The sequence below is a fragment of the Danaus plexippus genome, assembly GCF_018135715.1.
Source record: "Danaus plexippus chromosome 3 unlocalized genomic scaffold, MEX_DaPlex mxdp_34, whole genome shotgun sequence".
NCBI classification, from domain to species: Eukaryota; Metazoa; Arthropoda; class Insecta; order Lepidoptera; family Nymphalidae; genus Danaus; species Danaus plexippus.
In genome coordinates this window covers 846,415-869,453 of record NW_026869846.1, presented here as the reverse complement: position 1 = coordinate 869,453, position 23,039 = coordinate 846,415, and the positions used below count along the sequence as shown (strand labels likewise).

At 38.1% G+C, this 23,039-nt stretch overlaps 4 protein-coding genes across 15 annotated transcripts; 2 read left to right on the top strand and 2 right to left on the bottom strand.

Annotated features, from left to right (window-relative positions):
- Positions 1–798: 798 nt before the first annotated feature.
- LOC116779389 (histone-lysine N-methyltransferase EHMT1) lies at positions 799–10,333 on the bottom strand. 2 transcript variants are annotated; one of them, XM_032673651.2, is made up of 19 exons: positions 9,131–10,333; positions 7,787–7,945; positions 7,442–7,525; positions 7,298–7,375; positions 7,019–7,149; positions 6,477–6,679; positions 6,098–6,300; positions 5,716–5,924; positions 5,010–5,180; positions 4,213–4,466; positions 3,656–3,816; positions 3,378–3,539; positions 3,178–3,241; positions 2,979–3,112; positions 2,771–2,912; positions 2,406–2,561; positions 2,038–2,271; positions 1,453–1,637; positions 799–1,016 (listed from the first exon to the last, which is right to left on the bottom strand). In XM_032673651.2, exons 1-19 carry the CDS (start codon positions 9,904–9,906, stop codon positions 908–910), a joined length of 3,615 nt encoding a protein of 1,204 aa, XP_032529542.2. In that variant the 5' UTR covers positions 9,907–10,333; the 3' UTR covers positions 799–907. The 2 variants fall into 2 exon arrangements, with proteins under 2 accessions (XP_032529542.2, XP_032529551.2); XM_032673660.2 differs by lacking the exon at positions 7,787–7,945 and having other exon boundaries at positions 9,131–10,332.
- A 606-nt stretch (positions 10,334–10,939) lies between these two features.
- LOC116766617 (delta-aminolevulinic acid dehydratase) lies at positions 10,940–14,562 on the top strand. The gene is made up of 8 exons (XM_061527123.1): positions 10,940–11,408; positions 11,991–12,138; positions 12,290–12,509; positions 12,583–12,671; positions 12,970–13,113; positions 13,361–13,477; positions 13,655–13,748; positions 14,325–14,562. The coding sequence occupies exons 1-8, from the start codon at positions 11,281–11,283 to the stop codon at positions 14,384–14,386; spliced, it is 1,002 nt and encodes a 333-aa protein (XP_061383107.1). The 5' UTR covers positions 10,940–11,280; the 3' UTR covers positions 14,387–14,562.
- An 809-nt stretch (positions 14,563–15,371) lies between these two features.
- LOC116766574 (endoplasmic reticulum chaperone BiP) lies at positions 15,372–18,860 on the top strand. Its single transcript, XM_032656480.2, has 3 exons — positions 15,372–15,525; positions 16,069–16,212; positions 16,536–18,860. Exons 2-3 carry the CDS (start codon positions 16,082–16,084, stop codon positions 18,382–18,384), a joined length of 1,980 nt encoding a protein of 659 aa, XP_032512371.1. The 5' UTR covers positions 15,372–15,525; positions 16,069–16,081; the 3' UTR covers positions 18,385–18,860.
- On the bottom strand, positions 18,849–22,806 carry LOC116766600 (adenylate kinase 8-like). 11 transcript variants are annotated; one of them, XR_009753552.1, is made up of 11 exons: positions 22,659–22,806; positions 22,069–22,204; positions 21,918–22,003; positions 21,744–21,849; positions 21,259–21,443; positions 20,742–20,955; positions 20,491–20,615; positions 20,333–20,424; positions 19,679–19,804; positions 19,121–19,208; positions 18,849–18,986 (listed from the first exon to the last, which is right to left on the bottom strand). XR_009753552.1 is itself a non-coding variant. In XM_061527020.1 (11 exons), the coding sequence occupies exons 1-11, from the start codon at positions 22,749–22,751 to the stop codon at positions 18,871–18,873; spliced, it is 1,404 nt and encodes a 467-aa protein (XP_061383004.1). In that variant the 5' UTR covers positions 22,752–22,806; the 3' UTR covers positions 18,849–18,870. The 11 variants fall into 11 exon arrangements, 6 of the variants coding, with proteins under 6 accessions (XP_061383004.1, XP_061383005.1, XP_061383002.1 ...); XR_009753553.1 differs by having other exon boundaries at positions 19,679–19,789; XM_061527020.1 differs by having other exon boundaries at positions 19,679–19,841.
- Between the last annotated feature and the right edge of the window lie 233 nt (positions 22,807–23,039).

Below are 23,039 nucleotides of genomic sequence, written 5' to 3'. Positions count from 1 at the left end.
CATAACTAGATTAACAAAGTAAAATTTGCTTCTCGTAGTTTAAAGAGTTGAGTGGTAAAGGTCCACGTACAGTTTTCTTTTGTTGTCCTCGTTCTGAAACTAGTTATTAAGCAGCTTAAAAATTTTAACTATTAAGTTTCCTATGGACATCATATTTTAAACAATCTGTTTACCTTGTATAATCTTAACCACAGTTCTGAGTATTGGATTAAACGACATTATCATAATAATTTTGTAGTCAATCAAGTTATGGACACAGATCAGACAGTTATTTAAAAGACACAAAAATACAATGGACGAATTGTATGAATCCTACTTATATTATAAAGGTGACAGTTTGTGTAAAAGTGTAGATGTATATTGTTTTTCACACAAAAACTACTAAACAGATTTTAATGAAACTTGTATTATGTATAGAGACAAGGTAAGAAGTGTAGATGTCGATACCATAGGTTACGGTATATCTATTATTTCAGCACACACTTCCCTGTGATAATCCGTTATAGTCACCAACTGCACGAAGTTGAAGACGCCGATGAAAGAAAAGAAGAGCTCTGACGAATGTTTTTCATTTAGGTACACAAACTCTGAGGCCGCCTCTCAGGTGATGTGCGAATGATGGAAAAAATATGTATTCGAGGCGTTGTATAAAACTCTCACGAAAAAATAATATTTCATTTTATTTTTAAGTTCTTTACAATGTAATGCTTAAACACATTACAACTCTTATTATGACGTATAATCTCTGACCGTCTTACAAGTTGTGAGCGATGTCTTCTCGAATAAACAACACCACAGTGATTTCTAAACGTTTAATGAGTAATCATTACTGTTAAGTTACATCTGTCTTAGGTTATATTCTATATAGTACAATGTCTCCTTAATAACATATTAACATTGAGTATTGCTATGTATCAGCCTCCTCCATCTTGGTCGGGTATCTGCAGTCGGGCGACTCGCACTCGCATTTCATCCATTTCGACTTCACTGACCAAAATTTGTCTCCGTAGTCGAAACTGCAACAAGAAACGATCACACGTGACAAATACTTGTGAGTATAAAAAATAAATAATGTAGATATGACGGGAACTCCCGCTGTATTATGTCGCTAGATTTTTTTTTAATATTTGTATGTCAGTTATTGAGTCAAAGAAGTGTTTCTACGGAAAATATTTTTAGTCCTTGTCAATCGTGTGATGTCCTCGTGACCTTGTGACCTCGCAGATCCAATAAACACGGACAAAAGCCTATGAATGACTTTGAGTTTTTGACTTTTTTCTATCACCATTTAGCATTTATGAAAATACCAAATGTTTAAACCATATATTTCAACCTAAATTCCTAAACGGATCTCAGAAATGATCGATTTTAATTCCGTCAATGGCTATGGATTCCTGGTTCCTAATGGATACTACCGCCGTGAGCGAGTGCAGCAGCAGTTTGTTTACGTACGTGAGCTCGTCGCCGGGCGCGAGGTCTCTGAGAGCGAAGAAGGCGACGTGCGGCAGGCGCAGATCGCGGCCCGAGGTGAACACCCTCACGGGCGCCGCGGACGGCCGGCAGCTGTGGTTCATGAACCGAGCCGCGCTACCGAAGCGACACGCGTCCACACACAGCAGCGTCTTGTCACTGCATTGCTGGAGAGGAACAAACATTAACTATCGTGTAACTTAGAATGAATAGTCACAGGAGCCGTTGCCGGTGATCTTCATACACCACGTGTGCTGCCCGGGGTCCGCCGCAGACTACACCGTGACAGCAGTTTACATTTAGTTCGTAAAATCTTGTCATCAATGGTACTGCAGTGACGAGGTTGTACATTAATTGAAATTCTGTTGTATGATATACAGTGAACGGAGCGGGCGCTTGTATGACGAGGAAACTGAATAATACTTGATGTCGAGATGTTCCGGAGGGTGGAGCTTTAAATTCTGCTCGTATTAATAAATTTTTAGTTCCATATTTTTATATATATATTTTTTAAATACACGTTAGGTTTTAAGTGTCCCTGTTTATGATCGGTAAATGCAATCCTACCTCCAGTAGGTCGGGCTTCAGGTCCAAGGCGAACATGTACTGATCGTCGGTCCGCGCGTCGGCTCGCTCACTGGTGACGAGTTCCCCCCGGTACAGGGCCACCAGCTCCCCCCGGCTCACCCTGGTCAGCACCCTCAGTCCCCAGCCGCGCGTCCTGGTCCTGAACACCTGCACCGGGGTGTTCAGCGACCCCGCGCTCTCCATCCGACCCACGACGCGGTTCGTACACCGTTTCTGTGTATTACCGAGGTATGATCAGCTATTATCACCAGCGCTCAGACGTCGGTACCCTTACAACAAGTTTGCAACGTCGCTCACACGGAGCGTTTTTAGGTTCTAATTCGTCGTAAGGACGGGTCGCGCCTCACCATGTTACAGCCGCACGTGTGGTTACACTCGAACATGACGGGCGGGTCGTGGTGGGGGAAGGCGGGCGGCAGGCGGCCGGCGCGGTACCAGCGCCGCACGGACAGCACGCAGCAGCCGCACTCGCCGTCGCACGACCCACCCGCACACTCGCAGCCCTGGACACGACACAACACACACACTGACACGGGTTCACAGAAACATTACAAATATATACTGTAACCATCTATACGTGTGTCTTAGGAAACTTCATCACGATCCGTCCTTTAGTTTTAAGGAGCCACCAACATACATCCATTCTCACAGACTTCGGTTTTATAATGTATTATATTTTTCACATATGTATGTACATATGTGTGAGTGTCACCTGCATGGTCTCTATGGTGTTGTCTATGGTGAGGTGTTCAGTGAGCACATGCTGTGACACGTACGTGAAGGCGGCGGGCGAGGCGTCGTCCACCTCGTTGACCACACTCACGGGGTACGGCTCGCGTCCGTTGGACAGGTCACTGGAGAACATACATGACTCATCAGACCCTAACAAGGGGCGTACTCCATAAGCTCGTAATGCGTACCTCGTAATGACCTTCACCCGTGTCATAGTGTCTTTGACGGCGAGAGTCATTTGCATGTTCATAGAGATGGCCTCGTGACACGGACCGCTGCACACCTCCACCGGAAGTTCTCCGGACGAGTTCTCTATATCCGTCTGCAATGTAAACAAAGTATGTAGAAACTTTCTACACATACAATTAATATTCACAGGACACTGACCCTGGCTCCGTGGGCGAGCAGCACGACCACACACGAGTAGTGACCCTCGCGAGCGGCGATGTGACTGCGATAACAGAAAATTGTTAAAATACAGAATACTCTACATATATCAATATGAAGTATAATTTGTATGTCGCAATGAAGAGGAGTAAGTATTACGTCAGTGATGCAACAGTGGGTAGGTGTTTAAATGCACTCACAGCGGTGTGTCAGTGTGAGCGTTAGGAGCGTTGGTGGCGTGCGGCGCGGCCCTCAGTATCATGGCGAGGCAGCGCGAGTCGCCCGCCAGTGTACACCAGTGTATGGGCTGGTTGCCTTCGTTGTCACAAGACGCGGCGTCCGCCCCGGCTGCCAGCAGTAACCTGAAATATATTAAGACAATATTTTTATTAAAAACATGTAGCAGTATATATACAAAGTAAAAACAATGAAAAGTAATTATTTTTCCCGTCATTTATAAAGGTGTTCCACAACGAACCTGACGACGGCGGCGTGTTTGTTCTCGGCGGCGCGCACGAGCGGCGTCCACCCGCCGTGGTCCCTGGCGTCGACCGCAGCGCCTGCCTCCAGTAACATAAGGCACACGGCCGCGCCGCCGTACTGACACGACATGTGCAGGCCCGACATGCCCTCCGGACCCTTCAGGGCACAGTCACGGACTCTCAGATATAGTAACTCAAATTTGTGTTATATATTTATTGAGCTCTACTTTATCACTAATTTAATAAAATGGCCATAAAAATAAGGAAAAAATTTATTAACAATGTCAGGCCACAGCTTCTAACGTTATAATTATAGTCTTTGTTTGTAAATATTTAGTGAACAAAACAATGGCAGACGGTCATCCTCAGATTAAGTTTCGACAAGGCGCTCATAATAGAAGCCATTTTTTCAAGTGTTCAAATTCAGATAGTAAGTATAGTATAATAAATATATCTACACGAGCAGGAATCGAACCTGCTGCCTCCGGGTGAATCCGGGCCAGATGAACTAGCAACAGTTCGCTAACAATGCTACGACGGGACTGCGCCGGACCTGTTTGTTGACGTCACAGCCAGCTGCTATTAAGTATTTGATAACACTAAGGAGCTCGTCGTCGGCCGGTCTGCTGGGGTCCTCGGGGACTTCTTGGCCGTCCTTGAGCTCGTGCTCGGCGTCTTCTTTGTCTTCGGTCTCCGTCTTTACCTTGTCTTCGTCATTTGCAACAACTTCATCTTCTTTCTTAACCGACACTTCCGCTTCGTTGCCTTCGAATTCCGTTTCCTCCGAATGTTCTTTGTCTAGTAGTGCTGTGGTACATCGGATAATTAATTTATCATAATCGTTTTGTGTCGTTAAGATGCAGTCCTTTAAAGAAAAAATTTAGACAGCACTAACTGTCATGGAATCTTTAAAGAGATGTAACATCAAAAATTATGATCCCTCTAGTATGAATTTATGAAATATGACAAAGTTTTGTAGCGGTCCATGCATCTACAATCATACTACACAATATAGTTGGTTGTAAAATATTATTAGCAGTGGAGGGATAATATTGAAAAATTAAGATGTGTCTGAACAGAAGTTTGATGAGCTTCAATTGTATTGCGCAATATGTATGTTTTGTACTGTGTAGGGTTGGTACTGCGCTATATTTTTTCAGTTCACTGTTTTGAGCGGTTGTGATCAGTTCAGTCACGTGAATGGTTTGCCAATCTTATTGCTAAATATTACTGAACGTTTTGATACAAAAAATTTATTCAGTATTATTGCACAATAAAAATATTGTGCAAAATATTGTAGATGTATGGACCGGGCCGCCTTTCAGAATAAAGCGGTGATGTGAGTGTAACCTTGAATGGCCCTCATGAGCGGTGTCCTGCAGGAGGAGTCGGCGGCGTCGAGGTCGGCCCCCCGCGCCCTGAGCACACTCAGCGGCGCCAGTCGGCCGCGGACCGCCGCCGCGTGCGCCAGGGTGCCGCCGGACGCCTCGGGCACACACTCGTTTATGTTATCACAACGCACTGGAAATATATTACGATCCGGTCATATAAGGCTAAGAGCTATCGCTCTGAAAACTGCTGCCTTTATCAACCACGGTGGTTCATACTTCATACCTATATAACAATTTCCAAACTCTTATTAATGAATGAGATCTAAGACTCACGGGTGTACATTTAAATGATACTAATATTTTCGGATTACTACGAGTATTTCATTGAATAGAGAGTGACACTCACGTCTCGCCTGCCCGTGGTCACGGTTGCTGTGAAGTAAACGAAACGTCAGGATGTAGTTTTAAAAATAATAAAATAACCCGTAGTAATCCGAAAATATAAGTTTCTTATTAACGAATCTCGCATTTTGCAAGTGCTGTTGGTTTAGGAATGGACATAATTCCATAAAAACCATGTACATTTCTTGTGAGATTTTTTTCCTCTCGGCTGAAATCATTTTCGTATTAATTGTTCCGTACGTCGCAACTTCGACGAGTTGTTAAAGGTAATGAAATTTTTTTTAATACATATAAATTATAAATATGTATGTAGTTTTAGTTACCTATCTTGGTCAGTACTTGTTCCGCGTCGTTTTCAGTCATGATTAAGTCGTATATATTCTGCGCCGTGCAGTGGTCGCGGTCTTCGTCGTCCGCCGCTTCTATGAGTTTCTTCACGTCGGGTATCAAAGGCAGTAAGTCGTCTGGGAACGTCGGCTCGGGGTCCAGTAGAGCGGGGTCGAGTGAAGAGAAGCCGAGGAACGCTGGGGTGCTGGAATTATTATATAGACGCTACATTTCCTTATTAAACAATTAGAAACTTATTGCAACGTAAATCAAGATGAGAAAATTAAAAGATGCTCGTGTATTCTCTCTAAGCACTTGCTAGGTAGTTGTCTCTCACGAGGACAGGTCCGTTTATGTCAGTATATCCTTGTAACCCACCACTGTTCCCTCTGGTCGGGCAGGAAGACTCTTTTGTTACTGCAGTGCATGTCGATCCTGACCCGCCCGTAGTCCGTGTTGAGAGGCTGCCACCTATGAGACAACACTCCGCAGTGAGGACAGCCCGCGCGCTGTCTCGCCTCGCCACCTATACCGCACTCCACGTGGAACAGGTGGTCCTTGGAGCACTGGTAGAAGATACCCTAGGAACAAATTAGTTTATATATAATTAATGTAAGGTTACACTATATGCATACATCAAACTGAACCATATGTTCTGGAGCAATGTTTGAAATTTTAGTATTCCTGAAACTTGTTAAATACCAATAAATATTATGTTACTGACTCGGAACTTCCTAATACCTGTTATTTGTCATACCTGTGTACAGAACAGGCCGCAGGTTGGACAGCACATGTGTTTGGCAAGCTGTGCGGCGTGCAGCTTACAGGCGAGGAAGTAGGGAGCCCTCAGACCCGGCCGGCGGAGGGCCAGCAGCTCGCCCCCGGGAGCCCGGGCCGCCCGGTGTGAGCACCCCACACGCACACCCTCCACCATCTCGATAGCCTGACAGAATACCGGCTCTGGGGACAAGTCATCGAGCTCTATATCTGCGTCAGGATGAGTCCATACAAAAAAAAACAATATTCATACCATAAGCCCACGAGCTGTAGGTAACGACTTAATTATAACCTACCTCTCACATTCCAACATCTAAAATCTGTACTGTATCAGCATCCATACTTCCCCACAAAAATCCCATTCATAATACAAGTATTTAGTGTGATTTTAATCTACTGGTAGATAGAAACAAGCTGATGGGCATGACTGTGGATTATCTCGAGCAAAAATACTCTAACAAAAGAATTCAAAAGCGGACGTCATAATATTGTTAACATATATAAGTATGTCAATATATATACCTGTAAGGTCTGCGGGCGCTGCGTACACGTTGCTAGTTTCCTCACAGAGACAGGTGGCGACGACGGTGGCCGCCTCTGATGGAGCAGCTGGTTCTGATTCCTCTTCCTCACCGCCTACAGCCTCACTTGCACTAAAGAGTATTATAAACTATTAGAGAAATTAAAATTTACTAGTGTCCTGATCTTTCTACAACCATCACCGAGCAGATTACTTGCAATACTCATTAAGTCATTTATTATATTAAGGATACTTGATATATATATGTTTAAGTTACATACATTTTTGTTTCCGGCTCATCTTCCGACGGAGGCTCTTCTGTATGTGTTCGAGTAGTTTTTCTCTTGGGTTCGAAGTCACTGTGAAAATATTCATATTAATAGAAGTATTTGTTTATTTCTTCTTTGTTATCGGAACTAATATACCTATCAATGATGTCGTCAAACTGATACGCGTCATAGTTGTAAAGACCGAGGTTGGCTTTACGAGACGAACGACGGAGAGGAGCACTGAAATATAACAAACAACATATAGAACAGGCCAATTAATACTTACGATACATCACATACGAAGCACAAATCATAAATATAACAATAAAATATAAGAAACAAAATAAAATAAACGTCTGCAAAAGAACACGTAATAATATTGACTTAATATCTGGAAGCGCCGTCCCAACGACATCTTCATAGGCGACATGTGATTGCTTTAATATAAGCATGTCATGAACTCGACGTAGCTGGGAAGGCGCCTCATCCCCGATAGCGTACGGTGAACAATTTCTTCGCGATCGTCTCCTCTTAGATGTATCGGGACAGAAGTCTTCATCGCTGGCACTCTCCTCATCAGCCTGCAGCAGTTGACTGATCACCTCTGTGTCGTCATCGATCTCCTCGTCTTCCCCGTCGTGTGCTGAACTTTCTGTTTTTCTAAAATCAAGTGGACAGCCATGATAGCCGGAAACTATTTAAATGTTAAGGCTGAATCTATTCAATACTAACAAGGCCATGTTCATTTTTATGGTAAAATTAAATATAAAGATATTTTTTCTTACATAATGCCATATCAAACCTGCTAATTGATAAAACACTCTGGAAGGTTACATATCTTATAGAATAAAGTAAACTATGAAGCAATTTCTCTATTTATTCAAACATTAATGGGCTTTTTATACAAAAAGCACTAATATCAAGTTCAGGAATGTACTTGTTCTTGAACTGTTTGCAGAAGTCCACAGCACAGTGGTTACTAATCTAAACATCTGGTGGTCAATAATGTATGAAGATCTACAAGACCTAGACTGGTTTAAGCTAATCTGCATGCATTGGAAAAACATCACCTTAAAATATCCCTAAAATGTTAAAAAAATTTTAGTTAAAAATATTAGTTACAGCAAATAAAATTGAAACACAAAAATATATAGACATTTAGAAGACTAATTTACATTTTATATTATTCTGTTAAGACAAATATCTATACATTATGTCTAGCATGCGGACGGTTGACAATATGCAAAATTTTGTGTAATGGCGTAATTTTAGATTTTTTTTTTAAATTCAGTTGAAAAAGATTTTTAATTGTTTCTCATCTGACAGATTAATTATATTTTGTCTGTGAACGGATTATTAAATGGTAGTGTTGCTGTTATTAGAATAGATTAAAAATATAATTTACTAACACATTTCCACATTTCTTATAAGTATGTTATTAACTGGTAACAATGCAGTTTAGTAAACTCGGTCCTTTTAAAAAATGCTATCTTTTTTGGTGCTTGTATTCTAACTATAAATAGCAAGTGTTGTTATTTGTTATAATTCTCATACAATTCTTCTTTGTAACTTATATTTAGAACTCCTGTATTATCTGTGGAGCTACAAATTTAAACTGAATATCATTGACTAAATTTAATTATATCTTAATTATATTTACAGAAATTCATTTAATTAACAATTGAAACCTTGTAAGAATTTGAGACTATTCCCTCCAACAGTACATGTTTCAGTTCCTTTTGGATTGTAGTGAAGTTTTTAAAAACAATCATATTTATACATCTTTAACTTTGGCTGTATAGAGCATACCTTTGTTTTACAATAGCTAACATCTAAGAACTTTACCTGTTCTCAGCTTCGCTGGAGTCCTCCTCTTTCGCTATCTTCAGCCCCAATGTTCCCATGTGCATTAACTTTTTATTTGAGTTATCACCGTCTTTACTTTCAAATGTACTATCTTCATGGATTTTACGTTTAGATGATCTTTTTTCTGTTACACTCTCAGAATTCCTGACTTGAGCTGATCTCCTTGTCCTCACACCTTCTTCTGTTGTTTTCTCAGTTGATATTCCAAGACGGGCATTATTTTGTGACTCTAAACCCATCCTCAGTTCCTCATTCGCCAATATCTTAGCAGTTGGTTTAATTCTGCGAGACAATCTTTGAGTTGGAACTGAGCTACTTTCATTGTAAGATTTCTCTTTTCTTGCTATTGCATTGGCTATGACATCAGAAAAATCTTTACTTCTACGCCTCGTTGAACGTTTGTGTGTCATACTTTCAATAGGCTCATCATCATCTGAATCTGCGTGACTTATATTGTCATCATCTGATTCCTTTACATAATTATAGTTTATAGTATTGCGTCGCCTGATTGAACGTCTAGGGGATATATCTTCATGTTTCTCCTCTGTGGATACAATCTTCATGTTGCTGCTCCTTGCACCTGACTTTTCTGAACGAAATGTAAGGACTATTCGTGGTTTCGGATCTTCTGCATCTGCCTCTTTATCGGGTTTTTTTACGACTTCAATTTTATCGACCCTCACAGTAAGGTTGTCAGGCGAAGCGTCGTTATCATCATCTTGCTTGGTGACGGTGTTTTCGCTGTCGGTAAGCATGTTTTCAAGGTCCAATTGTTAAAAATGGTACTGACACTTGTGATACACTTTGTATTTAATTTGGCTTATTGATCCCAACTCATCTATTCATTAGACGACATAAATTATAAACAAACACATATTATTCATTTTATTAACGTGTCTTCACACACTTATTTGTATACAAATCATTTTTATGAATATTTAAGAAATATATTCTTTACTATGTTAAAAACAATATCGAAGTATTTTAGACATAAACTAAGATATAAATGTACATTTTCTGTTGAGCTTTGGATAATTTTAGTACTTGCGATTTCTTAAATTACGAGTCGATATTAGTATTAAATTAATAAAAAACAAATCTAGAAACTACAAATAAAAAAGTGACACCAACATTCAACTATCAACATCGGTAAGTGGTCATTGGTCCAGTAACAGCATATAAGCACATACCTACTAACTATAGAATTATGTTGTGGTTAGTCCTATACACTGTTCCACAGAGTATATTTAGTTTAATGTAATGTATACAATACACAGTGTATGGAATTTAACTTATGGGAGTTTAAGAGGCGAAATCCACACTATCTTCTTATTCTATCGCAATGTAAATAAAAAACATTGAAGTTTTAGATATATTTTTGAATATTTTTTTTTATCCGAAATTGATCTATGTCTAACCGTAAAATAAATTTAAAGCCAAGTTAAAAAAAAAATACTTAATATTAACTTTTAAAATAATCAAAGTTCTAGATATTAAATTTTAACAAAATCACAATGTATATGGTTTCTATAGCGGTCACCTTTCATAAGAAAAAATCTAAAGGTAAAAATGCAGAGTATAGAGTTATGATTTATGACTGCATAGAATTCAATAACATGACAAAACAAAATACAAATGAATAAGATAATATTAATATTTAGTAATAAATTTAAATAATAAATTGCATCTATCTTTAAAGAGATATTAATATCTATGTATTATATGTTCTTTTTATTAAAAATGTTATGTAGAAATTTATATATTAAATAAAACTAATATCTTTTGTAATACATGAAACTACTACTAATTTAGACTATACATATAATATTATAGACCAGGCTGTAAGGTCTATATTCCTTTGCCTTAGACTCTTAGGGAAGAGTTTTAAAACAACTCTTAAAGGCTTAACCCAAGTTATCAAGTACTTATCCAGTACCTGTTTTTTATCAAGTGTCATAAAATATTCGCGTTAAATGTGAAAGCTTTTTAATAACTGCTGTCCTTGTTTAATGTTGCTATTTTTGACTTAAAGGCTAGGCGGCATTATATCTACTATAAAATCGTTGTTCAAAATCAAGAGGATTAATCGTAATTTTTTTGTTAAATTAGTATATAGATAATTATCCAATATGAACCCTTTATTTTTAAGTCCGGAACATGTCCTACAAGGAGGATATTTTAATGCAACTCTACGAAAGTTGCAAGAGCCCAATACTACAATTGAACCTCATAACTTGATGTATCCAATTTTTCTCTTGTAAGTTTTTAAATATTATTTTTTAAATGTGCGATAACCTCAGCAGTGATAACTAAGACATACAAAATTATAAAAGTATAAGTATTTTCACCATGTGTTCATTATGTTTACATTTGCATATATTTTCTTTGATTTTCATTGTACATTGTACTATTGCATACCATTATTAACTTTTTTTTGAATCAGTTTCAATTCTTCCTGATCTTTATTAGTCAGTAAGTGAAAATATACTTAAGGAGCAGTAAATTAGAGGAGATTTTAAATTAACATTGTAAAATATATCAAATAATTCATTTACAATAAAATTATGTAAAAATAAAAGGTTTAGTTTAGGTTTTTTTTTATAGACCACTGTGAAACTTTAGTGGATTTGTATTTATTTTATTTGGTTTGCATTTGTAGAGAGTTTATTGGTTGGTTGGTTGGTGAATTCATTGATTGTGGAAGTGAATGTCAAATAAGTTGGGCATCAAAAAGCTGATATCATTCATTTGCACTTTTTAAATATTTTTTCTCATAAATATTTATAACATTATTTCTGGAAAGAGCTAAGAATCCCCTAACAAATGTAAAATTTTCCAGAGAAAATGAAGATGCTATGCAATCTGTATCAAGTATGCCAAATGTTTATCGTTATGGAATAAACAAACTGATTCCAGCACTTGTGGAACTGGTGGAACAGGGTCTGAAATCCATCCTTATATTTGGTATCGTTGAAACACTACCCAAGGTATTTAAATAATAATATGATGTACTGGAAGTTGTTCAGAAAAGTAACATACAATATAATAAATAGTATTTTAAGCCACCAACCTTTTGTGACAGTCCCATATTTAATATTGAGCCATGTTACCAAACCACCAAATATATTCTAATTATAGGATGCAAGAGGCTCAAGTGCAGATTGTTCCGAGAATCCCGTAGTAAAGGCCTTGCCCAGGATTCTCGAAGCCTGCCCCAATCTGACAATAGCTTGCGATGTGTGCCTCTGTCCTTACACCTCACATGGTCATTGTGGCTTATTAACTGAGAATGGGGTTATCGACCATGCTGCCTCCGTGAAGAGAATTGCCGAGGTCGCTTTAGCATATGCAAAAGCTGGTATGTTTAGTTTTGCAGTGTATTCATAATTTTGATAAAAAATTATATATGAATATTTTATGCTACTTTTCAGGTGCTCATATTGTGGCACCTTCTGATATGATGGACAACAGAATTAAGGCCATCAAAGATGCTCTCGTAGAGAATAAACTTCAGAATCAGGTTAATACACATACAACAATTTTGTTTTCCATTTTCAATTTTATAAATTTTCTATCGGTCATTTATTTTTGATATTTAAAATATATATATTTTTAAGTGACGGTAACAAAGAATGATTTTTTAAAGACCCTTTTTTATATTACCAATATTTTGACTGAAGCATTATAAAAAAATTTAATTAAGAACCAAATAATTAATTTTTTTTTTTTACATTGTATACTTTACGGACTCCACTCGTGAGTTGCATTAACATACAATGTTAGTAGGATGTTATTGTAATAATTTTATATATGTCTAGGTGTCGGTGTTGTCCTACTCGTGCAAATTCGCGTCTTCCATGTACGGTCCGTTCCGTGACACTATGAAGAGTTCCCCGATGGCTGGTGACCGGAAGTGCTACCAGCTGCCCCCAGGAAGTGCTGGACTGGCGGCGCGGGCTGCGGTAATACATTCATTATGCCAGTGTTGTTGAATATTACATCAAACAGTTTTCACTCCACTCGTAATTACAACCATATGATAATACATAGTTTTTATTTATCATAAAAAGAGCGGTCGAATTTATTAATATAGGAATTTTCTTCGATTATACGTATTCTAAACTTTTTATTCATTCAAAATTAGGAGAGATATTAAAATTTTAAATAAGTTTGTTTTACGTTTGGACTATACGGGTAATTTGTAATTAGGCACGTGACGTCAGCGAGGGCGCCGACTTCCTGATGGTGAAGCCGGGTCTACCTTACCTGGACATAGTGCGTCAGACCAAGGACAAGTATCCGCATCATCCACTCTTCATTTATCAGGTCCGTCAAATGTAAAGAAGTAGAAATATCTCATATTCAATAATAACCTAACAAATTTAATGAGTAACGACCTTCTAAGAGACAGTTTTATTGCCATTGAACTTTAGTGTGTATTACAAGGGTTATAGAGTTTATAATACCTTGTCACCTTATATCATGTGTATTTGTAATGTTCAGGTATCCGGCGAGTACGCTATGATCTCGCGTAACGGGGACTCCTCGGAAGTGGAGAGCACTCTCATGGAAACACTCACGTGCATGCGGCGAGCTGGTGGGTGGCACACAATATTTGTTGCAAGGACTTATAAAAAAAGATTTTGTGTCGACTTAAACTCGGACAGATTCAAGTTTTTAACTTATAAACCTGCGAATCAACGTACATAACATATTATGTTATGAACCAACACGTTGCACGCCGCAAAACTCGTGTTAGGGATCTAATTCAGTGCCACTGATCTCGCACTCGTTATATTTATATATATCTTAAAGATAATCTATGGAATCAAATTTATAAATTAATTATATAAGGTGGCAACCGGAGGTTCCAGGAAAACTACGAAACATACTTATATGTATATTATAATAAAAAATTACATATTAAAACTTATAACCTATACCTAAGACTACATGATTGCCTCGATGTTAGGATAGCAATCCCATTCCATAGCTTGTGTGGTATCAGGAATCTTCTGCTTCACACGGCTTGGTGTTGGTTCCGCGGAGTCAGTGAGGTCACTCGTTATATGATATTTTATCCATACAACGATGTTGCCCCGGCGATGTTCATTTATTTTATAATATGTAGCGCGTACGTAACAAATTGACTAAAAATGTTTTATTTTTTCAGGTGCCGACTGTATCATCACGTACTTCGCGCCGCTCGTTTTAAACATACTGTGTAGAAAATAATTATAGTATAACGACAATGTGTCCACACTACTTTCTTAGGCCATAGTTTAGAATTATAGACTGACATGGTGACTGATCAATTAGAATTACTTACAATAAATTTTGGGGCTTCAATAAGTACATACTCTGTTGTTTATGTTGAAATAAAAATATATTATAAAAAAAAATCGACTTTATCTGACTTATCTCTTTTAAACTCCTTTAACACAGTAGTGCCATATGGTACAATTATAAATATAACACTTACATTTACTGTAAATGTAAACTTCAGCTAATAAAAATCATTAATTCTTGGTAATTATATAAATAAAAATCAAAAATAATATTTACTAAAGCTTTCAATGTCTCACGCTTGTGCTTTACGCAATATATTAATGGAGAGAAAAATGTATTTCTTGTCGATATTATCTTGAGAATTCTCTTGTTGATAAGAAATCGTGTACTTTAAATACTGTATTATGTAAAAAGAAATTTTTTATAAATGTAATGAAACTTGATTGAGCAACGAATCCAATTTAAGTTATATAAACAGAAGATTTGCACATGTTTGAATTTTCAGAATGTAATGTATTTTTTTCGTTTTTTGATAACATTTTTACTAGCTACTGTTTAATAATAAATTTTAAAAATATAAAAAAAAACATCATATTGTTGGTCTTAATTCTTAAAATTTCTGGTCTCATCAGAATTCGTATTAGCGTTTTTATCTAACTCTTGATATATTTATTACTTGCGTGGGTTTGCAACATTCAAATTTTAGGTTTTGCAACATTCAAATTTTACGCCAAATTGACACGTCTCTTTCCACATATTTCGAGTCTTTTCGAGTCTTCATCGAACAAGCAACCTCACCAGTATTAGACGTGGGCCAATCATATTGAGACAAATCGGTACACTTGGTCCAATAACGTTCATGTGTTTGGTACGTCATCTTCTGGCTCACCAATCGCGGGAGCCCACGATTCACACTAGCGCTAAATAATAGCGACGGCAGCGTGGAATAATTCAGTTTCTGTTGGAAATCAGAGAGTAAAGTATACATTTGTGTTCAGTGATACATTATAAAGTGTCCTAAGAAGTGTAATTTTACGTTTCTACGGCTTCAAGTTGATCCAGTTAATCTACAATTTTAAGTATAGGTAATTTATTTTATAATTCTTTTCCAAGAAAGTAAAAGTATTCTTTTCTTTTATGAACTTAAAATTAGACTGCAAATTACAATTCGGTTTATAACCAATTGCCATCTGCCAACCATCTTTATATCAAATTTAAGGTACTATAAATTTATTTTAAATCAAATCATTTACTAAATTTAGTTTTCTCTGAAGTATTCCAATACGATTTTCATTACTGATGTGGAACATTCTCGACGTCACCGCATAGAGGGCCGGCGCGATGGCCTATATTACATACCGTTAATGTATCCCGTTACTATAACACTTTCTATTGTAGAAAAACCCGTTGGTTTTTTTATACGTTCCGTTTCATTACCAAAGTTTCTCGTAGCCGGTAGCAGTGACGTGTACCTCAAATAGATTACGTGTCCTTGGTGAGATTATTGAACTCTGTTTTCAGCTTAAGCACTGGTTTGTTCTGAAATATATCAATATTATACTATTCTATATGTAGTTGCTACAAAGTTTTGTTTCTATTCATATAATCGTATAACCTTCTTGTTACAGAAAATAGAATTGCATGGTGAAAATGCGGTGGTGTATCTTAGCTCTGGCGTGTGTGCTCGCGGCGGTGTACGCCGACGAGAAGAAGGAGAAAGACAAAGACATCGGCACCGTCATCGGTATTGACTTGGGAACCACGTACTCATGGTGAGGACCTCTTATATATTAATATAAATGACATAAATAAATTTTCTCAATAAAATGTTAGATTTTTATATTTTATAACCTACGTGTAAAGCAGTACAAAATATATTCGTTCTTAATCTTCATTGGAACATTAATAATAAATAATATTCAACCTCGGCATATGGCAAAATTGTTTGTAGAATTTTCAGCAATCATTTATAATTATAATTTTACTTTAAATGCAAAAAAAACATTCAAAGTAGCACAATCCGTCGAGTTGCAATTGAAATGTTGAAAACTTGGTTTTAGACTTATTACTCATTCTATAATTTATTTGTCAACAGCGTGGGTGTGTATAAGAATGGACGTGTTGAAATCATTGCCAACGACCAGGGTAACCGTATCACGCCCTCATACGTAGCCTTCACAGCCGACGGAGAACGTCTTATTGGAGATGCTGCCAAAAATCAACTGACTACGAACCCCGAAAACACAGTCTTCGACGCCAAGCGTCTTATCGGTCGTGAATGGAGTGACAGCACTGTCCAGCACGATGTTAAATTCTTCCCCTTCAAGGTTGTCGAAAAGAACAGCAAACCTCATGTTTCCGTTATGACCTCTCAAGGTGATAAAATATTCGCCCCTGAAGAAATCTCCGCTATGGTACTCACCAAAATGAAGGAAACTGCTGAAGCTTACCTCGGTAAGAAGGTCACCCACGCCGTCGTTACCGTACCAGCTTACTTCAACGACGCCCAGCGTCAAGCCACCAAAGACGCCGGTGTCATCGCAGGACTTAACGTTATGAGAATCATCAATGAGCCTACGGCGGCAGCCATCGCTTACGGTCTTGACAAGAAAGAAGGTGAAAAGAACGTTTTGGTATTTGACTTGGGAGGTGGTACCTTCGACGTGTCTCTTCTTACCATCGACAACGGTGTATTCGAAGTAGTCGCTACAAATGGTGACACTCACTTGGGAGGTGAAGACTTTGACCAGAGAGTTATGGAGCACTTCATCAAACTGTACAAGAAGAAGAAGGGTAAGGACATCAGAAAGGACAACCGTGCTGTACAGAAACTGCGTCGTGAAGTCGAAAAGGCGAAGAGAGCTTTGTCTTCAAGCCACCAAGTCAAAATCGAAATTGAATCCTTCTTCGAAGGAGAAGACTTCTCTGAAACCCTTACCAGGGCTAAATTCGAGGAATTGAACATGGACCTATTCAGATCTACCCTTAAACCTGTTCAAAAGGTATTGGAAGACGCAGACATGAACAAGAAAGACGTCGATGAGATCGTGCTGGTCGGTGGATCTACTCGTATTCCTAAGGTTCAACAGCTGGTTAAAGAATTCTTCAACGGCAAGGAACCTTCCCGAGGTATCAACCCTGATGAAGCTGTCGCTTATGGTGCTGCCGTCCAAGCCGGAGTACTCAGCGGTGAACAGGACACTGACGCTATTGTTCTTCTGGACGTCAACCCTCTCACTATGGGTATCGAGACTGTCGGTGGAGTCATGACCAAGCTCATCCCTCGCAACACTGTCATCCCAACTAAGAAATCACAGATCTTCTCTACAGCCAGCGACAATCAGCACACAGTCACTATTCAAGTATATGAGGGTGAGCGTCCCATGACTAAAGATAACCACTTACTTGGAAAGTTCGACCTTACTGGTATTCCACCCGCGCCCAGAGGTATCCCCCAGATTGAAGTCACATTCGAAATTGACGCCAACGGTATCCTTCAAGTATCTGCCGAAGATAAGGGTACAGGAAACAGGGAAAAGATTGTCATCACCAACGACCAGAACAGACTGACACCTGAAGATATCGAGAGAATGATCAAGGACGCCGAGAAGTTCGCAGACGATGACAAGAAATTGAAGGAGAGAGTAGAGTCCAGGAACGAATTGGAGAGTTACGCCTACTCTATCAAGAACCAACTTCAGGACAAAGAGAAGCTAGGCTCCAAGCTTTCCGACGACGAGAAGAGCAAAATGGAAGAGGCCATCGACGCATCCATCAAATGGCTCGAAGACAACCAAGACGCTGACGCCGAGGACTACAAGAAGCAGAAGAAATCACTGGAAGATGTCGTTCAGCCGATCATCGCCAAGCTGTACCAAGGACAGGGCGGAGTCCCCCCACAGGGCGCCGGCGGCGAAGACGAAGAATTCAAAGATGAATTGTAACAGACTGAGTTGTAGCCAAATTTGATCTGAGTGTCAGATACAGATTAGGTACATCGTAAATGTGTGCTGTGTACATAACCTGTTAACAAATGGATACAAGTGTTTTAGATAGCGTTGTGTATATTTATTATGGATCGTGTGAGTGAGGCGTGCGGCGCTGGAGACTGCCAGACATCTAGGCGAGAAGGCCCGCCGCGTTCCTGTGTGTGTCGTTAGTGACTTAAATATATAAACTGATGCATTTTTTATTTGTATGGAGATAAATCGCGATGTAAGAATCTTCCTCGGTCGACGCGAGCCCTGCTAGTCTCAGGTCGCGCGGAGACCACCTCAATGAATGTCAAATACTGTACGAAGTTTTCTAGAGACTGCTGAATTGTTAGGTGTTAATTAGCACAGTAATTTATAATAATGTAGCTATAATATTTCGATGGTCGTACGCAGGAGTACATAAATAAAAACAGTTTCTATTATGACATGTTTATTTTATTTATCACAGATAACCAATTCGTCGGCTCTCACATTTTTCAATTGAGAACAATATTCTATATTAAACGTCGGGGCCGCCATGATCGCTGCCTGCACTTTAACCTGGACGTAATCTGAAAAAGTTTATTAATATTTATAATAGATACGAATGAAAACTGGACATTAAAATGGAAGGCTTGCACTTCCTAACTACTGATGATAACAAAAACACTCGTCTTAGTGGGGTGTTGTCTTTAAACATATTTACCCACAGATTTATTGCCATCTATTTCCACTGCAGTAATACCGGCCGCCGCTCTTAGTTCAGCCAAGTTCTCGGTGAAATAAGTTTCCAACTGTAAGTTTACATGAGGTACAAGAAACGTTAAGCCGGATAACTTTCTCAAGCTAATTCTAGATGAAGCATAGACAGTATGACCTTGATTGAAAGTATTTTTTTTTTAATATCAGCATGCATCCTTAATTTAATAATACAGATGTCAAGTTCATTCTTTATAAAAGTACAAGTTCTGTACAAAATTTGTGCATGAACATCTTGAAACTTTCCACCTTGATTTTATTATAAAATTCCATTATATATTGACATCGATTCCTTCCTGCACTTTTCCTATCATTTCCCATCCTCTTCACCCTCTTCCACAACAAAGGTCGGCAACACATCCTCAACATTCCTTATCATGCAGCTGTCCACGGCGACGGTGACTACTTTCCATCAAGGAGGCCGTCTGCTCGTTTGCCACCTTTGAAGGAGGCCGTCTGCTCGTTTGCCACCTTTGATATAAAAGAATATTCTTTCCGGCCTTACCTCTGCTTCTAAAGCTCTGAGTGGCACCCGCTGCTTCAGCACCCGCGGCCCCGAACCGAGCGCTGCCTCGCGGCCCGTGCACCAGTCCACTCCACGGCTTTCAGTGCGAGCCTTGCATACCGACCGCTCAGTGTTCAAGATTATAATACTGGTTAAAATATGGCTAATAATTTTTAATTAGACAAAAAATATAAATTACAGATGAGATATTGTTTACTGGACTTTTACATCATTAATTATTGGGAAATATTAAGATCAATATTCAACGGTTACGAAAATATCTAAAATATTTTAAGTAAAAACTTTTTACATTTTATGTCTTAAGTGTATTCTTAATTTAGCCAAATATGATTTATAAGATTATTTTAACTTATGGCGTTAGGAATGAGCATTAGTAAAAGCTCAAACAATCGATGTGTAGGCAGACCTCGTAGAGTTCTAAGGTTGCCGGCCTCATATACTAAAAAGTAAAACCTAGAAATACCAATGTTCGAAACGCAGTACAATTTCTTGTTAAAATTATAAAATGAAAGTCAATTTCGCAATTACTTTTACTTAGAGACCGTAACAGTTAATCTGACTCATTTAAAAGTATTAATATCAATATTTAAGGTAGCACAAATCAATAATTGATGACAAACAATGGTGTTTTACCGATTCGGCGGAGTCGGCATGTTGTCTAAATACTCGAAATCGACGCCATTAGAAGGATATCCGGTGAAAATCCAGCCGTGGTCTATGCAATCCTGCCACAAGTTTGAAACATAAGCTAAACTCATTTGACGGTTCACAAAACTACTCAAGTCCATTACCTTTTGTGCTATACGGCGTCTCACTACCTCAGCTTTCAATTGTACACTTGTGCCGTGCTTTCTAAGTTTTTCACCAATGTCGTCTTTTTTTACGAGGGCCTCATTAAATAAATCTTCAAAATTTACTAAGGAAAAATTTTATAAACAGACGTACTAGAATATGCTTAGAAACTTAAATAAATATTACATGGGTGCATATATCTTAGTGTCCTTGAAAATATAAACATATTTCTTATAAAAATATATCTTACAATACACCAGACCAAAATGTTTAGCGGCAGCCATTGCTTGTGTCTTCCTGCCCGAGCCGCGGGGCCCCATGAGTATGACGCGGTACACGCCGGGCGCTCCGGTCGCGTGGATGCCTTGCCCCGGTCCCTGCGCTCCGGCCGCGCTCGCCGCTATGGCGTTCACGCACTTCGTCACTATGTGTTCCATAACATCCTCTGATTCGATATGAACTTCCTTGGAATGTTAAATTGACCTCATTGATTACTGTGGTCAATTGTACTAAGAAAACCTGGTGTGTAGTGTATCTACTAAGAAGAAACGATTAAGATGAACAAATTGTGCTACGTTCGTCACAACCTATAAGGTATACCTTCTTGTTCCAATTATCAGGAAAATTAAAAACCTTAAAAAAGATGATAGGTGAAAAACATAATTAGAACTGGGTATCACATTAAGTATTTAACCTAACGGGTAGGTACTGGCAGCAATCGAACGAGGAAAATAAAAAATGAGTTATTTTAACATTTGCGAGTGAACCTTTAAGGTCGCTTTGTAAGCAAACTTTAAGCCTTCGAAGTCCTGTGTAAAAAAAGTCCTGGCTGGTGTTCGTGGGTCCTCAGCAACCGGAGCGGTCGGAGGTGGTGGCATCAGCACCAAGGTCACTGTGGGAAGCACGCCGTCCTGTTGCAGACATCGAGCTTCACGCACAGTACACGGATGATCTGTGTTAGATAAAAGTAGTTTGTAACTTCTTTGAAAATTCTAAATAAAAAAATTTCCATATTTTGATATGTTAGTTGTTTTAAAGCATGTTCACTAAAGAATGATGCCCTTATGAAGATCTGGACAGTTCAATATCTAAAATTTTGTTTCCAATTTTGTTTTAAGATTAGATATATATTAATTTCCTGAAGGAAAATCAATCTTGTCAGATAAATCAGAACCTTATTCAAGATATGTAAAATATTTTGTGGGCCATTTTGACAACGGTCATTTTAGTGATGGAAAGATGTACGGTGTACCAAACATCAGCCACCCTGCTTGGGTAACAGGGTCTTTCGTCGTCATCAATTTTGTTACTTTCGAAAGCAAGGATGGAGAAACACAGCCAGGCACGTAATCGTCGTGCTGAAACGTGACTATTTTAATATCGATTACAATCATCGATTAATTAAGTGACATTTAAATTATCGAACCTTCTCATAGCGATCCATCACGCAATTACGAGTTATTACGAAAAAACCAAGTTCTTTTATTAAATCTCTTGCTAATCTTCTAACATCTGTAAACTTAGAACGGATTAGACCAAAAAAATATCAAAATTTAATATTCTCAGCTACTTCTTACCAATATTCAAAGCTGGAGACACCAACAATATTACTCTATCGACGTCCTTGCTACAATGAAGATGGCGATTGAGAAATACTTTCATATGTTTCAAATGGTCTCTGGGCAAATTCACCACCAGATCCTGTACCATGTCCTGGTTGAAAAAAGGAAAAGCAACACGAGGCCTCAATAATGCAATAATTATAACTATGTGTATTTAAATTCATTAGTATATTGGTCAAATATAAGTAACCATGTTTCAAAAAGTATGACTGTAAAATGTTATCAATAATTAATGAATAAGACAGTTTACTCTGTCTAAAAAGTTGACGGTTTCTTTGTTATTTTATTGTAGAAAAGCCACAGAAGCGATTTTATCACAATTATTTGGTTAGTTAGCTTTAAAAATGGAATAAGTACGTAGGTTTATTTTTTTCATACATGTGCCTACATTTAAATCTCTAAATGAAGAGACACCTTCAATCATGCCAAAGAGTATTGAGTAAAGCAAATTTGATTTACGTTTGATAAAAGACACAACGGAACTAATACAATTATTAACATGATCTGGGTAAAGAAGATAATTAACATATGGTATTTAAATTAACCTTAAATATTTTATAAATCCTGTATTTCTCCAAGTAAGGAAGAAAAGTCTCTGGCATTTCCAAAGGCCTTTTGGTAGCATCCGTCTCAGTCATTTTGTAATATTATAATATAAAAAATTTAGAATAATTAACAGTTCGTTCAATGATTTCTATAAAACACATACGTAACAATTCCTGTCTAATCTTTAGGTTTTGTTTTTAATTCATATTCATAGCAAATTATCAACTGCCTTTACCAAAGTTAAATATATACGAAAAAAAAAGACAAACTGTGATTGTATATAATTTAATTTTATTGTGATTTACTATTTATTTTAATACATAATGACTAATAGGATATGTGGAACATATTCCGAAATATTGAAATATAATAAACAGTAG